This window comes from Somniosus microcephalus, chromosome 31 (assembly GCF_052327205.1).
Source record: "Somniosus microcephalus isolate GS21.2 chromosome 31, FLI_Smic_1.0, whole genome shotgun sequence".
In the NCBI taxonomy this organism is placed as follows: domain Eukaryota; kingdom Metazoa; phylum Chordata; class Chondrichthyes; order Squaliformes; family Somniosidae; genus Somniosus; species Somniosus microcephalus.
Window position 1 is genome coordinate 40,629,089 of NC_141017.1, and position 18,496 is coordinate 40,647,584.

The 18,496-nt window shown below is 51.5% G+C and overlaps 1 protein-coding gene across 1 annotated transcript in view; it reads right to left on the reverse strand.

The window, feature by feature from the left end:
- The window catches only part of LOC147097799 (transportin-2), a 50,337-nt gene extending 36,699 nt beyond the window's left edge, over positions 1-13,638 (reverse strand). Inside the window, exons 1-3 of the mRNA XM_085971921.1 lie at positions 13,003-13,638; positions 8,873-8,948; positions 8,195-8,344 (exon numbers count right to left, since the gene is read on the reverse strand). Of these exons, the coding sequence (XP_085828047.1) occupies positions 8,195-8,344; positions 8,873-8,948; positions 13,003-13,101 (325 nt within the window). The 5' untranslated portion in view covers positions 13,102-13,638. The remainder of the gene's footprint in view (positions 1-8,194; positions 8,345-8,872; positions 8,949-13,002) is intronic.
- Between the last annotated feature and the right edge of the window lie 4,858 nt (positions 13,639-18,496).

Consider the following 18,496-nt stretch of genomic DNA (forward strand, 5'->3'; position numbering starts at 1 on the left):
TAACCACTTAACTGAGGATGTGCCTAATGATGTCAGCACCAGGATGTGTCTGTAAACTTATTGCCTCAGTAGATTAGAACAAATTTGAATACAGAGCAAAAATTAGAATTAAAAACAGACTTGTGGTCAGTAGATTCACATGGTTGATCAATAATTAACCACAGGAAGAAAGTGCTGTGCGATAAAATTACAGGAATAAGGAACTGTACTGACCATTACCTCAATTACAGAAAGATACATGTTCACTAGTTAGTTAGAAACTCATCTCATTAAATGAACGATAAACAATGCTTACCTATTAGTTAGGAATGCAAATTCTTAACCAAGTTATCAATAAGGAAAAAGTTCACTTAGTTTCTCCTTCTACGGAGAAGTTATTAACTCTGTACAGTCCCTACCGCTTAGAGCGGGCGTGCCAGTGCAAATGAGATTTGCCCACTATGTACGATGGCCGGTATAATGTTTGACAGACTTTATGGTAAGTGAGCACCACTTAATAAAACTTCTTTGAAGTGAAGTGGTGAGGTCTGTGCCACCATGCAATGGGCAGATGTGCCAGTGGTCACAAACACCTGGGACCTTTAGGGTTTAAAAGAGATTTGGAGCAGCTTCGTGATTACACAGCCCACTGGATGCAAGATAGATTTGGCCCAGGCTCGTGTTACTTTGGATCTCTCCCAGATCAGCAATGTTTGTGATATAAAACTTACAGGCACTGCGTGTGGAGTGTCTCATGGTGAGGTCTCGAGTCTAAATTACAAATTAATTTTAAAGAGGGATTATAGCTCAGGGTGAAAACATAACATCCCTCCATTCCTGTTAACACAATGCCTAAATACAACTCTTGTAACAAAGACCACGACACAAGCAGGTGCTTGACGTGCCCAGTGCTACAGACTAGCACCATTTGAATAGCAGGAACCAGGCTGAACGAGAGAGGCAGAGCCAGACGTACACAAACCACACACAATGCCCTCTGTGGAGATGGATTTAAACACAGTGGTGCAGATTCACTGAAGATTCTGCTTACATAAAGGCAACAGAGAGAGAATGTGTGAGAGAGAGAGTGTGAGGAGAGAGAGAGAGCCACGCTGAAGATGGGCTGCCGAATTTAGCCATCTAAGTGGGGAAAAAAAGTTTAAAAGTTCTAAAAGTTAAATTTAACTTTAGTCTAAGTTAGCTAAGTTTAGTGTAGTTTTAAGTTTAAGTTTAGTTTAGTTTAAGCATCTAAGAAAACCGAGGAAAAAAAGAGCGCCAAAGAGGAAAAAAAAACCCGAAAAAAGATAAGATAGCGAGAAAGAGAAAAATAAATCCGGGAAAAAACCTGGACAACGAGGCAGCAAAGCTGAGCCCGAGCAGCAGCAGGAACACGGAGCCTGAAGCACCACAGCAGAGCCCGAGCAGCAACCGGAGCACGGAGCCTGAAGCCGGAGAAAGGCCCGAGGAACCGGGCCGAGCGAGGCACCGGAGAGAAGGAGAGCGAGCAGCAACAGGAGTAGACCCAGACCGGGAGGAGCGGCCCGAGCCAGTCAAAGAGGCGAGTGGAGAGGTAGGGGTGCCGGATCGGGTCGGGACTGTCGGGCCCGGAGAGCGAGCAAGCCCGGGGCCTGAAACCCGAGAAACTCCGGGGTCGGAGAAACTCGGACAAACACCGGGCCGGGCCGGGACTGCACAGCCGAGCCGAGGGGCTGGGACCAGGGCGGAAGCCCGGAGAGAGAGCAAGCCCGGGGCCTGAAACCCGAGAAACTCCGGGGTCGGAGAAACTCGGGACAAACACCGGGCCGGGACTGCACAGCCGAGCCGAGGGGCTGGGACCAGGGCAGAAGCCCGGAGAGAGAGCAAGCCCGGGGCCTGAAACCCGAGAAACTCTGGGGTCGGAGAAACTCGGACAAACACCGGGCCGGGACTGCACAGCCGAGCCGAGGGGCTGGGACCAGGGCAGAAGCCCGGAGAGCGAGCAAGCCCGTGGCTTGAAACCCGAGAAACTCCAGGGTCGGAGAAACTCGGACAAACACCAGGCCGGGCCGGGACAGCACAGCCGATCCGAGGGGCTGGGACCAGGGCAGAAACAGCCTGAGACCGACGCGAGGAGAGAGAGGAAAAAAGCTTTACCTAAATCTACCTAAATTTAATTGTATTTAAGTTTAGTTCGAAAAAAAACCTAGAAAAAGAACAAACCCGCGAGAAAAAAGGAATAGAAACCCGAGAGAAACGATAAACAACCCGAACCAGGAGCCTGTGAGAGAGAGAGAGAGAGAGAAACTTTTAAGAGCAGCTATATCAAAGATGAACCCCTGAAAAACTCTCAATTTTGGACCTAAAAGTGGGATAAGGTGGAACACGACACAAAAAAGAGAAAAAAAGTTATCTATCTGAGACAAAAACAAACGACTACAATGAGCAGGGAAATGAAATATCCTGAGCAATGCACAAAAAATAAAGCAAAGGAAAAACACAAGGACATAACACTAAAAAGTAACCCAGAGGTCCTCTACGTTGACTATACCACACACAAAGGGATTAAGACGAAGAACAACCTCATATTCTACACCGACTCCGTTCCCTCATGGAAGGAGACTTTACAAAAATACTACGCATACGTCTCCAGCGAAGGTATTGGCAGTGGAGGCAGACTGAAAATATGTAAAGATGGAAATCTAGATAAAGATGACCCCCTGCTAACCATAAGCTACTACAACAAAAAAGGAAAGATCATGATACAGGGGAAATGTAGAAAATCTGGACTCCTTCGAAAAGGAATTCCCCCAGTTGAAAACTAAGGCAGACACAAATAGGACCAATGGACAGGAGGCAAAAGAGAGTCGAACAGAGGATGATGAGAGCCAAGCGGAGGAAGAAGAGAGTCCAGCAGAGACACACACCTCCCTGACCATCTCCACCCCTCCCACACCTCTCAACGCAAACAAACTGCTGAAGGAGAATCTGTCCAAACTAGAACTCGAATTCAACGAATACAGAGAAACACAGGCCAAGAACTTGACGGAGGAACTCAAACAGCTGAAAACGGAAAACGAGTCCACCATCCACAAGCTGAGAAAGACCGTAGAGGAACAAAGAAATGAGATCAAAGAACTCCGTACCCAGCTAAACAAAACGATGGAGGCCGTAGAAAGGCTCAGCAGGCAACACAAACCTCTTAAGGTCCAAAAAACAACACACACAAGGACACAGAACCCGTCGGATGCCACCCCACACGAGGACACACCGAAAGCCACAAACCCCGCTCCTGCCACACAGCCTATCCCAGAAACCCAGCCAACAACCAGCCCTCAGTCGAGTCCTGCCCAGACTACCGCTACCCAGTCCTCACACACAGGGACACAGAACCCGTCAGATGCCCCCCCACACGAGGACACACCGAAAGCCTCAAACCCTGCTCCTGCCACACAACCTATCCCAGAAACCCAGCCAACAACCAGCCATCAGTCGATTCCTGCCCAGACTACTGCTACCCAGTCTGAAAAACCAGCCCCTCAGGCGGTCCTGCTGACCGACTCCAACGGAAAGTTTCTGGACCCCCAGAGGCTGTTCCCAGGTCATCAAGTCCTGAAAAAATGGTGCAGCAACACAGACCATGCAATGAAGATCCTGAACAAAGAATCCCTTGGAAGCCCCAAATGGCTTGTGATCCACACAGGCACAAATGACCTACGCACCCTACAGGAAGGCACTGCTAGGGCGGTGAGTAGGATGGCGGAAAAGGCCAGCAGGGAATTCCCCGAGGCGCGGATCGTGATCTCCACACTACTGCCCAGAAAGGACACCCCAGCCTATATAATCCACAACACCAACAGGGAGATCGACACGAGATGTTCTGTCTTCCCCAACGTCTACCTGGCCCATCATCCAAACATCAACACAAGGGACCTCTATGACGAAATACATCTACTCAAACAGCGGATGTGGGTCTTCGCAAGAAACCTCATAAACACTGCCAAAAGACGCAGCCCTCCCACCCCCTCTACCATTGGGAGCCCTAACCCAAACAGGACCACCAATGTCCCCCACCCCCCTATACAAAACCAACAACAGAACCGTGCTTTTATACCTGACCCAAGACCCCCCTCTAGACCACAGACTGTAGACCAAGAACTGAGAAAGATCATGACGATGATGAACAGCCTGATAGAAAGCCGGAGAGGAATGCACTAAATTATTAATATTGTTATTTATCATTATTATCTTATTATTATTAGATAGCTATATGTGCATGCCTCAAGAAATTTATACTAAATCATCATTTAGCATTATAGAAAATAGTGTTTCCACACTCATCCCACAAAATAGGTCCATTTTATTTTGTTTTTTTTGAACTATATAAATGCATTCTTTCCACATAAGCTGCTGGAATATCCAGGGTCTCCGCTCCTCAACTTTTGGGATGAAGAGTACAGACCCTGAATTCCTAAAAGCTATAAAAGACATTGATATAATTGTGTTAACAGAAACATGGTGCCAAAAGGACATGCCAACCCACTGTCCTCCAATGTACCATGAAATCATTGTGCCCTCAGTAAAGAACACTAAGACACGCAAGGGCAGAGCCTCCGGGGGAATCCTGGTGTGGTATAAAGGAGAACTGAACAAACACATCTCACCGATAAAACAGGGAAAATCACACGTATGGCTAAAATTAGATAAAAATATAGGAATAGCAAAAAACGATGTTTACTTATGTGCGATCTACATACCTCCAATAGAATCGCCATATTTTGAAGAGGAGATATTTGACACTCTCCACATGGAAATCAGCCATTTCCAGGCCCAAGGAAAGGTGCTACTATGTGGGGACCTAAATGCAAGGACCGGATGTGAACCTGACTTCATAGACCCACAGGGCAACAACCATGTGTTTGGCCAGACCCCTCTATATGTCACACCAGCCATCGCAAATCGGAACAACCTTGATTGTGAAATAAATAAAAGCGGTAGGGAGGTAGTGCAACTCTGCCGAGCCTTAGGCCTGTACATAGTTAACGGTAGGTTCAGAGGGGACTCCTTAGGGAGACTCACATATTCCTCAACTCTTGGGTCTAGTGTGGTGGATTATACAATCACTGACCTGGACCCCTGCGATATCAACGCATTCACTGTCAGGCAGCAATCCCCCCTCTCAGACCATAACCAAATAAATGTGTACCTTAAACTTTCTGCCCAAACTACAGACACAAAAAAGGAACCCAGTAAGCTACATAAAATAAACCAGACATACAGATGGGCCCCAGACAGTGGAGATAAATTCATCACAGCACTAAATTCACCTGATCTCACAAGTAAAATTTCAAAATTTAAAGAAAATCTATATGAGATCACCAGAGATGGTGTAAACATGGCCATAGAGGATATAAATATGATCTTCCATGAGGCAGCTGTAAAAGCCGACCTTGTGAAACAGAAGAGGAAACGTTACAAAAGACAAAATAAAAATGAGAAATGGTTTGTCCACGAATGCAAAAATGCCAGAAAAGACCTGAGAAAAATATCAAACCAAAAGCATCGCCAACCAAACAATCCAGACCTACGTATTAGATACAATGAGACCCTCAAAAGATATAAACACACCATTAGAAACAAAACACAAAATTATACCCACAAAATACTCGAAGAAATTGAAAACTCCACTAATCCAAATCAATTCTGGGAAATGTGGAATAACCTGAGTACAACACAATTGCAAGCATTACCAATCCAAGATGGCGACATCTGGAGAACACATTTTGAAAACCTCTACAAAGACATCCCAATAAACGAAACAAACCCAAGTCAACATCATGTCACAGAAAAACTCCACACATTAGAAGCAACAATTAAAGACAACCAAAACCCTCTAGACTCCCCAATCACATGGAAAGAACTGGCCACAAAAACAAAATCTCTCCACCTAAAGAAAGCCTGTGGTCCAGACAACATCAAAAATGAAATGCTCAAGTTCAGCAATATGGAGATGCGGGGTGCGGTACTCAAGTTATTCAACATCATATTACGTTCAGGCTGTTTTCCCGATATCTGGTGCCAAGGTCTCATCTCTCCAATATATAAAAGTGGAAACAAATCAGACCCAAATAACTACCGCGGCATCTGTGTCAACAGTTGTCTAGGGAAATTATTCTGCAGTATTCTAAATAGTAGATTACTGGATTTTCTTAACAAACATAATATCCTGAGAAAAAATCAAATAGGCTTTCTCCCAAAACACCGCACCACCGACCATATCTATACCCTTCACACTCTCATTGAAAAACATATACACCAAACAAAAAATGGGAAAATATTCGCTTGTTTCATTGACTTCAAGAAAGCCTTTGACTCTATCTGGCACGAAGGGCTCTATTATAAACTTCTTCAGTGCGGAATAGGGGGCAAAGTCTATGACCTTATTAAATCGATGTATCTGAAAAATAAATGCGGGGTCAAAATTGGAGACAAACGCACCGGTTTCTTCACCCAGAGAAGAGGCGTCCGGCAGGGCTGCAATTTGAGCCCGACCCTGTTCAACATATACATAAATGAATTAGCAGACATGCTGGAGCAAAGCGAGTCACCGGGTCTCTGTCTCCTGGATGGAGAAGTGAAATCCCTGTTCTATGCGGACGACCTGGTTCTGCTGTCTCCCACAGAACAGGGATTACAGCAACAACTAGACCTACTCGACAAATACTGCCAAAACTGGGCTCCAACAGTAAATCTAAAGAAAACCAACATCATGATTTTTCAAAAAAGGCCCAGGTGTCAGGAAAACAAATACCAGTTTACTCTCAGTGATACCATCATAGGACACACTATGAGCTACACTTACCTTGGTCTAACCATTACAGCATCAGGGAGCTTCAGCATAGCAGTGAATGCACTAAAAGAAAAAGCCCGAAGAGCCCTATATGCAATAAAAAGAAAATTCTACAACATCCAAATCCCAATCAAAATCTGGCTCAAAATATTTGACAGCATAATCCTGCCCATTGCGCTGTACGGTAGTGAAGTATGGGGCCCGCTAAATCACCATAGCTACAAAAAATGGGAACACACAATAGAAGCCCTACATGCAGAATTTTGCCGAAGCATCCTTCGCACCCAAAGGAAAACACCAACAAATGCATGCAGAGTCGAACTAGGCAGATACCCACTGATAATAAACATCCAAAAACGAGCACTAAAATTCCTAAATCACCTCAAAACTAGCTCCCCAGACACCCTTCATTTTAAAGCCTTCCAGACCCAAGAGCTAAACCCAGAAAAGAGTCCCCTGAGTCAGCTGCTACTGAAACTAAGTACTCCTACTCAGCCGGACCCTGACCAGTCCCAGACCAACACAATGAACCAAATCATTAAACAATGCAAAGAAACCTACCTGGAACATTGGAACAAAATAACCAAAAGCCAAAGCAGATTAGAATGTTACCGGGCCCTAAAAAGAGAATATAAACTGGCAGACTATCTCTCGACCATCAGAGACACAAAACAGAGACAGACCCTCACCAGGTACAGACTAAGCGACCACCAACTGGCAATTGAAAAAGGGAGATACAAGAAATCCTGGCAGCCCAGAGAGAATAGAATATGCAATCAATGTCTGACCGGCAAGGTTGAAACAGAAATGCATTTCCTCCTAAAATGCGAAAAATTCAACACATCAAGAAACATATTATTTAACAAGCTCAGCCAAACAACCCCAGATTTCAAGGATTTGGATGACCTGTCAAAATTAAGATTAGTCCTGGGAGAAGGAGACAGACCATACCTTGGTGCCAAATATGTAACAACATGTCACAACCTGAGGACTGTTTAAAATTAATATTGAATGTACCCAATGATGTAGAAAGACTGTTTAAATTAATATTGTTTAAAAGTAATATTGTATGTACCCAACAAGGGTCAAAATTGTTTGACACCTACAGAATGTTGGAAAACTGTACTTTTTTGTTGTGTAAGCTTTGGCAATATGGTTCTCTGTAAACTTTCATGCCAATAAAGCATTTGAATTGAATTGAATTGAATTGAATTGAGTAGCTCATTAAACGTTTCACTACACTGAGGATTTTCTCATTCAGCAACACCGGTTAAGAGGTATCAGGAGCAGGAGATTCAACCAGTGAATTAACTACTGATGCCCAGCTATTAGAGAGTCCACACTGCACCTAATGAGCAGACCGATGCCAGGCAATGGTTAGTTAAGTACCTATGGTTGCTCTGATGAGTGGAGAGGCATCTCCAATGTTATTTAAACACTCTTGTTTGATGAAGTCAGCAACCCCCTGCGGGAAACTCTGGTAATGAGCCTTCACGTTGTTCTTGAGAATGAGACCGCTGAGGGACCGCGTCGGTTCATCTGGAAGGAGAGAAATGACAGAAGGTTACACACTGGAATTGCCCCGAATACAGCATCATAGCACTCGACACTCGCGGCAGGGCCTTTCATTAACACATTAACTACAGGCTGCAATACAGGGCGGGAGCAACACTTCACCCTAAAAGACCAACCCACGCCCTGCCAGGCAGCGCCTGGGCCACATCTCCTGAGGATTGACCCATGCCCCGGAACACAGCTCCTGAGGATTGACCCACACCCTGCCAGGCAGCACCTGGGCCACATCTCCTGAGGATTGACCCACGCCCTGCCAGGCAGTGCCCGGGTCCTGGGCCACAGCTCCTGAGGATTGACTCACGCCCCGGGCCACAGCTCCTGAGGATTGACCCACACCCTGCCAGGCAGCGCCTGGGCCCTGGGCCACATCTCCTGAGGATTGACTCACGCCCCGGGCCACAGCTCCTGAGGATTGACCCACGCCCTGCCAGGCAGAGACAAAGTGGAAATGTGCAACGTTTTTAATGGAATAGATAACTTATGAAACAGCACCTTCAGATTTCAGTCTGGTCAGCACAAAGATCAGGTAGTTGTTGAAGTCTGGATACTGGTTCAGCTGCTCCAATTTCTGGGAAGCCACGCTCAGGATAATAAGGTAATGTAGTACAGAAACCCTCCCCCTCACCAGTCAACCAACACGTGAATTACAGGTGCTACAAGTAGGACAACACAAAAGCAATCCAGCAAACACAGAATCTTTCATTACCGCGCCCCCCCCCCCCCCCAATACTGTGAGTAGAGGGAGAGAAGGGAACTGGAGAGGACCACAGGGGAAAAGCACCACAAGAATCCACACAGATTCCAGGACCTGGCACCAGAGTCAATAGTGACTGGTCCAAGGGAGCTGAATTAAACCGAGAATCTTCACCAGTATTTCTGCAGCATAGGAACAGGAGGAGGCCATTCAGCCCCTCGAGTCTACTCCGCCATTTAATTAGTGATCTGTACTTCATCTCCATTTACCATATTTGCTCCTTATCCCTTGAAATCCTTTCCTAACAAAAATCTATGGATCTCAGTTTCGAAAACCCCAATTGTCCCCCAGCATCCACAGCCTTTTGGGGGAGAGAATCCCAGATTTACTACCCTTCGTATGAAAAGTGTTTCCTGATTTCACTACTGAACGGCCTAGCTGTAATTTTAAGATCATGTCCCCACCCTCATTCGATTTCCCCACCCCAAAGAGGAGAGTTTCTCCCCATCGACCCCATTAAACCCTTTTAACATTTTAAACACCTTGAGCAGTTCACCCCTCAATCTTCTATGCCCAAGGGAATACAAAGCCGTCCTCATAATTTAACATTCTACACCCCAGTACCACTTTGGCGAATCTGCACCCCTCCGAGGCCAAGAGACCCTTCGCTAGGGGCAACACACTACTCCAGATAGGCTCTGGCCAAGGCTCGACACAACTTTGTATTTCAGCTGCCTTGAGATAAAGGCCAACATTCCATCAGCCTTTCTGGATGCTTCTTGTACCCATCTTCTCGCGATGTTTGTACCCATCTTCTCGCGATGTTTGTACCCATCTTCTCGCGATGTTTGTACCCATCTTCTCGCGATGTTTCTACCCATCTTCTCGCGATGTTTCTACCCATCTTCTCGCGATGTTTCTACCCATCTTCTCGCGATGTTTCTACCCATCTTCTCGCGATGTTTCTACCCATCTTCTCGCGATGTTTCTACCCATCTTCTCGCGATGTTTCTACCCATCTTCTCGCGATGTTTCTACCCATCTTCTCGCGATGTTTCTACCCATCTTCTCGCGATGTTTCTACCCATCTTCTCGCGATGTTTCTACCCATCTTCTCGCGATGTTTCTACCCATCTTCTCGCGATGTTTCTACCCATCTTCTCGCGATGTTTGTACCCATCTTCTCGCGATGTTTGTACCATCTTCTCGCGATGTTTCTACCATCTTCTCGCGATGTTTCTACCCATCTTCTCGCGATGTTTCTACCCATCTTCTCGCGATGTTTCTACCCATCTTCTCGCGATGTTTCTACCCATCTTCTCGCGATGTTTCTACCCATCTTCTCGCGATGTTTCTACCCATCTTCTCGCGATGTTTCTACCCATCTTCTCGCGATGTTTCTACCCATCTTCTCGCGATGTTTGTACCCATCTTCTCGCGATGTTTGTACCCATCTTCTCGCGATGTTTGTACCCATCTTCTCGCGATGTTTGTACCCATCTTCTCGCGATGTTTGTACCCATCTTCTCGCGATGTTTGTACCCATCTTCTCGCGATGTTTCTACCCATCTTCTCGCGATGTTTCTACCCATCTTCTCGCGATGTTTCTACCCATCTTCTCGCGATGTTTCTACCCATCTTCTCGCGATGTTTCTACCCATCTTCTCGCGATGTTTCTACCCATCTTCTCGCGATGTTTGTACCCATCTTCTCGCGATGTTTGTACCCATCTTCTCGCGATGTTTGTACCCATCTTCTCGCGATGTTTGTACCCATCTTCTCGCGATGTTTGTACCCATCTTCTCGCGATGTTTGTACCCATCTTCTCGCGATGTTTGTACCCATCTTCTCGCGATGTTTGTACCCATCTTCTCGCGATGTTTGTACCCATCTTCTCGCGATGTTTGTACCCATCTTCTCGCGATGTTTGTACCCATCTTCTCGCGATGTTTGTACCCATCTTCTCGCGATGTTTGTACCCATCTTCTCGCGATGTTTGTACCCATCTTCTCGCGATGTTTGTACCCATCTTCTCGCGATGTTTGTACCCATCTTCTCGCGATGTTTCTACCCATCTTCTCGCGATGTTTCTACCCATCTTCTCGCGATGTTTCTACCCATCTTCTCGCGATGTTTGTACCCATCTTCTCGCGATGTTTGTACCCATCTTCTCGCGATGTTTGTACCCATCTTCTCGCGATGTTTGTACCCATCTTCTCGCGATGTTTGTACCCATCTTCTCGCGATGTTTGTACCCATCTTCTCGCGATGTTTGTACCCATCTTCTCGCGATGTTTGTACCCATCTTCTCGCGATGTTTGTACCCATCTTCTCGCGATGTTTGTACCCATCTTCTCGCGATGTTTGTACCCATCTTCTCGCGATGTTTGTACCCATCTTCTCGCGATGTTTGTACCCATCTTCTCGCGATGTTTGTACCCATCTTCTCGCGATGTTTCTACCCATCTTCTCGCGATGTTTCTACCCATCTTCTCGCGATGTTTGTACCCATCTTCTCGCGATGTTTGTACCCATCTTCTCGCGATGTTTGTACCCATCTTCTCGCGATGTTTGTACCCATCTTCTCGCGATGTTTGTACCCATCTTCTCGCGATGTTTGTACCCATCTTCTCGCGATGTTTGTACCCATCTTCTCGCGATGTTTGTACCCATCTTCTCGCGATGTTTGTACCCAGCCACCCAAATCCCTTTGCTTCTCACCATTCAGAAAATATTCAGTCAGGTTTGTGTTTCTTGGGTACAAAGTGGATGCCCTTATACTTGCCCACATTGAACTCCATTTGCCCACTCACAATCTGTCCATGTCACAAACCCACTGCTCCCATCTGCACTAATTACTGTTCCTCCTAACTTGGCATCATCTGCAAACGTGGATATACAACTCTCTATTCCCCCACCCAAGTCATTCATATACATGGTGAAAAGCTGAGGCACATTTGCAGTGAACGAGGGAAACACTTAGCCCAAACCCCAGGTGCCACCAAGCTGCACCCCAGGTCCAGAGGTGCCCAGCATGCTTGGTCTGATGGGTTACGTTACTCAACATGTCACACTAGGTTTGTATGATCATAAATCCAGGCGAGATTTAGCACACGATACGTTAATTCAGTTTCCTCAAACCATTGGGCCCAGTAACCCTTCCCAGAAATTCCCTCGCTCACTTAAAAAAGACACTGAAACAGTCAACATGGATGAAGATAGAAGAGAGGTCAGTAGGGCCAGAGGGTAAGGCTCTTCGTAAAACACAACATCCCAGCAATTAACCCCATAACAGGCAGCAGCCAATTCTCAATGATAGGAGCAAAGGAACAGACACACACACACCCCACCCCCCCCACCCCAAAACTTAATCCCACCTGGGCAAGCATACAATTAAGATGCTTTACTATTTACCAGATCGTTTGACTGCTTCAGGAAATTGGCCTGCGTGTCACTCTCCCCTTCTCAGACTCATTGCTGAAATTGGTCCTCGCTGGGTTTGCTGTATAAATTGAGACACAGCACAAACACACAGAAGCAGCTTTCTGGGCTGGTACAATTGAAACCAGCAGTTGTGACCAGATAGCACACACCATACCATTCACAACAAATATCAGGGTGCTCACACACAAAACACAGCCCGGTGTGAGAGCCATCACACACCTGCCTTTAGATGGGGAACGCGCTCCCCTCACACACCAACACATGTTCACACAGCTGATAATAACAAGAGTAACCGGGTAGCAAGGAGTTCAGTTTAAAGAGTTGACCACATGAAGTGCCAATGACCATACTAAAGCAATACGTAGAGGCCAGCTGCCTGGCTGGGCAACCAGGCCAGGGCTGAGGCTGGGTTAAAGCAAGTGAACACTAGTACTGTTGACAGATTCCCCAGTGTGATGTGGGTCTTTAAACACTGATAGGATACTTGTTGTACCGCGCGCTGTGTTGCTGTGTCTGGCGACTGAGAATCTTTGAGCAGCTGAAGCACTTGCTGAAGACCCTGTTCATCGGGCTGCCACTCCATCACGAACAACGAACCTGCAACAAAGGAAGAGGAAGCAATTGAGAGATGGTGGCAAACCCGGCTGAATCAGAACACATTCGTTCTACCATAGCAGCTGGGCAGAACCCAGACACTCCACAGAATTCCAACTTTCATTTATACCACGCCTTTCACAGAGAAAGAATAATCAATCAGAAAATAGGGGAGAAGCTAGAGGCAGGACCAAAGGCTCAGCAAGGCCTGGTCTGGTCCGATCCGAGGAGGCTTTTGACGGTTGGGTGAGGCAGAGGGGACTATTGAGACTGGTCCAAAGCAGAAGGTGTAAAGCACAAAGCCGGCTAGAATCAGAAGAGCAAAGCCCAGATGATTGAAAATGCAATGGAGAGCCCCCTCCCAGTTATTTAAGGAATGTGATTTGATATTGGACATCAGACAGGCACAGCCCAGGCCTCCCTCAGCCCAGGCTTCCTGAAGGTGGGCACATGGTAACCTATTAAAAAACTGCACGGGTGGCCGAGAGATTTCAGACAAGCAGAGCAGATAGACGCGCAAATCCATGTACCACAAACCATTTACACCAAACAAACCCAGACCCACTGACCAGCCCCCGCCCCTCAGACCCACTGGCCAGCCCCCACCCCCACTGACCAGCCCCCGCCCCCTCAGACCCGGAAACAGGACCCAGACCCACTGACCAGCCCCCGTCCCTCAGACCCACTGACCAGCCCTCGCACCCTCAGACCCGGAAACAGGACCCAGACCCACTGACCAGTCCCCGCCCCCTCAGACCCACTGGCCAGCCCCCTCCCCCTCAGACCCACTGACCAGCCCCCGCCCCCTCAGACCCACTGACCAGCCCCCGCCCCCTCAGACCCACTGACCAGCCCTCGCCCCCTCAGACCCGGAAACAGGACCCAGACCCACTGACCAGCCCCCGCCCCTCAGACCCACTGACCAGCCCTCGCCCCCTCAGACCCAGAAACAGGACCCAGACCCACTGACCAGCCCCCGCCCCTCAGACCCACTGGCCAGCCCCCACCCCCTCAGACCCACTGACCAGCCCCCGCCCCCTCAGACCCGGAAACAGGACCCAGACCCACTGACCAGTCCCCGCCCCCTCAGACCCACTGACCAGCCCCCGCCCCTCAGACCCACTGACCAGCCCTCGCCCCCTCAGACCCGGAAACAGGACCCAGACCCACTGACCAGTCCCCGCCCCCTCAGACCCACTGACCAGCCCCCTCCCCCTCAGACCCACTGACCAGCCCCCGCCCCCTCAGACCCACTGACCAGCCCCCGCCCCCTCAGACCCACTGACCAGCCCCCGCCCCCTCAGACCCGGAAACAGGACCCAGACCCACTGACCAGCCCCCGCCCCCTCAGACCCGGAAACAGGACCCAGACCCACTGACCAGCCCCTGCCCCCTCAGACCCACTGACCAGCCCCCGCCCCTCAGACCCGGAAACAGGACCCAGACCCACTGACCAGTCCCCGCCCCCTCAGACCCGGAAACAGGACCCAGACCCACTGACCAGCCTCCACCCCCTCAGACCCACTGACCAGCCCCCGCCCCTCAGACCCGGAAACAGGACCCAGACCCACTGACCAGCCCCCGCCCCCTCAGACCCACTGACCAGCCCCCGCCCCTCAGACCCGGAAACAGGACCCAGACCCACTGACCAGTCCCCGCCCCCTCAGACCCACTGACCAGCCCCCTCCCCCTCAGACCCACTGACCAGCCCCCGCCCCCTCAGACCCACTGACCAGCCCCCTCCCCCTCAGACCCACTGACCAGCCCCCGCCCCCTCAGACCCACTGACCAGCCCCCGCCCCCTCAGACCCACTGACCAGCCCCCGCCCCCACAGACCCGGAAACAGGACCCAGACCCACTGACCAGCCCCCTCAGACCAGGAAACAGGACCGAGACCCACTGACCAGCCGCAGCCCCCTTAGACCCAGAAACAGGACCCAGACCCACTGACCAGCCCCCGCCCCCTCAGACCCGGAAACAGGACCCAGACCCACTGACCAGCCCCCGCCCCCTCATACCCGGAAACAGGACCCAGACCCACTGACCAGACCCCGCCCCCTCAGACCCAGGCCCACTGACCAGCCCCTGCCCCCTCAGACCCACTGACCAGCCCCCGCCCCCTCAGACCCACCCCTCGCCCCCTCAGACCCACTGACTAGCCCCCGCCCCCTCAGACCCGGAAACAGGACCCAGACCCACTGACCAGCCCCCGCCCCCTCAGACCCGGAAACAGGGCCCAGACCCACTGACCAGCCCCCGCCCCCTCAGACCCGGAAACAGGACCCAGACCCACTGACCAGCCCCCTCAGACCAAGAAACATGACCCAGACCCACTGACCAGCCCCCGCCCACTCAGACCCAGACCCACTGACCAGCCGCAGCCCCCTCAGACCCAGAAACAGGACCCAGACCCACTGACCAGCCCCCGCCCCCTCAGACCCGGAAACAGGACCCAGACCCACTGACCAGCCCTCGCCCCCTCAGACCCACTGACTAGCCCCCGCCCCCTCAGACCCGGAAACAGGACCCAGACCCACTGACCAGCCCCCGCCCCCTCAGACCTGGAAACAGGGCCCAGACCCACTGACCAGCCCCCGCCCCCTCAGACCCGGAAACAGGACCCAGACCCACTGACCAGCCCCCGCCCACTCAGACCCAGACCCACTGACCAGCCGCAGCCCCCTCAAACCCAGAAACAGGACCCAGACCCACTGACCAGCCCCCGCCCCCTCAGACCCGGAAACAGGACCCAGACCCACTGACCAGCCCCCGCCCCCTCAGACCCGGAAACAGGACCCAGACCCACTGACCAGCCCGCGCCCCCTCAGACCCGGAAACAGGACCCAGACCCACTGACCAGCCCCCGCCCCTCAGACCCACTGACCAGGCCCCGCCCCCTCAGACCCACTGACCAGCCCCCGCCCCCTCAGACCCACTGACCAGCCCCCGCCCCCTCAGACCCACTGACCAGCCCCCGCCCCCTCAGACCCACTGACCAGCCCCCGCCCCCTCAGACCCACTGACCAGCCCCCGCCCCCTCAGACCCACTGACCAGCCCCCGCCCCCTCAGACCCACTGACCAGCCCCCGCCCCCTCAGACCCGGAAACAGGACCCAGACCCACTGACCAGCCCCCGCCCCCTCAGACCCGGAAACAGGACCCAGACCCACTGACCAGCCCCCGCCCCCTCAGACCCACTGACCAGCCCCCGCCCCCTCAGACCCGGAAACAGGACCCAGACCCACTGACCAGCCCCCTGCGACCCGGAAACAGGACCCAGACCCACTGACCAGCCCCTGCCCCCTCAGACCCACTGACCAGCCCCCGCCCCCTCAGACCCACTGACCAGCCCCCGCCCCTCAGACCCGGAAACAGGACCCAGACCCACTGACCAGCCCCCGCCCCCTCAGACCCAGACCCACTGACCAGCCCCCGCCCCCTCAGACCCGGAAACAGGACCCAGACCCACTGACCAGCCCCTGCCCCCTCAGACCCGGAAACAGGACCCAGACCCACTGACCAGCCCCCACCCCCTCAGACCCAGAAACAGGACCCAGACCCACTGACCAGCCCCCGCCCCCTCAGACCCAGAAACAGGACCCAGACCAACTGACCAGCCCCCACCCCTCAGACCCAGACCCACTGACCAGCCCCCGCAGACCCAGAAACAGGAGCCAGACCCACTGACCAGCCCCCGCCCCCTCAGACCCGGAAACAGGACCCAGACCCACTGACCGGCCCCCGCCCCCTCAGACCCGGAAACAGGACCCAGACCCACTGACCAGCCCCCGCCCCCTCAGACCCGGAAACAGGACCCAGACCCACTGACCAGCCCCCGCCCCCTCAGACCCAGACCCACTGACCCGCCCCTGCCCCCTCAGACCCAGAAACAGGACCCAGACCAACTGACCAGCCACCGCCCCCTCAGACCCAGAAACAGGACCCAGACCCACAGACCAGCCCCCTCAGACCAGCCCCTGCCCCCTCAGACCCAGAAACAGGACCCACTGACCAGCCCCCGCCCCCTCAGACCCGGAAACAGGACCCAGACCCACTGACCAGCCCCCGCACCCTCAGACCCAGAAACAGGACCCAGACCCACTGACCAGCCCCCGCCCCCTCAGACCCGGAAACAGGACCCAGACCCACTGACCAGCCCCCGCCCCCTCAGACCCGGAAACAGGACCCAGACCCACTGACCAGCCCCCGCCCCCTCAGACCCGGAAACAGGACCCAGACCCACTGACCAGCCCCCGCCCCCGCCCCCTCAGACCCGGAAACAGGACCCAGACCCACTGACCAGCCCCCGCCCCCTCAGACCCGGAAACAGGACCCAGACCCACTGACCAGCCCCCGCCCCCTCAGACCCAGAAACAGGACCCAGACCCACTGACCAGCCCCCGCCCCCTCAGACCCAGACCCACTGACCTCACTCCAACGAACCTCCCAGACATTCGACGTTATAAAGCTCTGCTACCCTCAGTCAAGCTCAGGAGTTCCTGCTGGAAGGAGTGTGTGAACACCAAAAGTGGACAGGATCTGGGTTCAGTTGTGAGGCCGCCCCAGTCAAATTACCCTCTCACACAGGTGGGAAATGCTGAGGGTGAGGTTCCAAACTGAGAACGTGCTGGATCAGAGCAGAAATGCTCACACCACACGCACTCAAACTGCAGCACATCCTCCTCAGTGGCTAGATAGCCAATTAAATTAAAATGTCTGCTCCCAGGTTGGCAACAGGAGATGGGAAGGACCACAAAGGCAACGGCTGAACCCAGGGATTTAAAACCAATGTTACTGGGCGAGTGTTTATCCCATGTGATGTAAATGCATTATTCTACTGGCAGATCGTAGCCAAGTCTCTCTAAAGCCACACAGTAAACAGGGCTTGGGCCAATCAGGGTTCGTTGTTGCTCGGTAGATTGGAAATGGTTTCATAATTTTCAGATTCCTGGCTTTTTTGTGTGCACTTTTAAAAAGAGTGGTTTACAGTTTGGACAGAGCACCTGGACACAGGACTTGGATGGTAGGACTGCTTGGGTGTCGTTTCTGGTTAAGCAGAAACAGCTTTGTGTAAACATTTTGGCTTTGACTCCCAACCTCGACTGCATCACTCCCTCTGCCACAGGGGTAGCTAAGCAAGAACCAGCCCAATACTTCAGCAGTTCTAATAAAGGGTCCACACAGGCATTAATCTTTCTCTTTCAGACACAGCCACTGGCTGCGCTTCTTTTGCACTTTGTCGATCTAGATCTGCAGGGCCAGTCTTTCCTTTTAGCCGCTAACACTGGGTGCAGATGTTACCGTCAACATACACACTGGCTCAGAGGCTAAGCACGAGCTCTAGCCAGGTTCTCAATGCCTACGGTGAGTTTTATGGAGACAG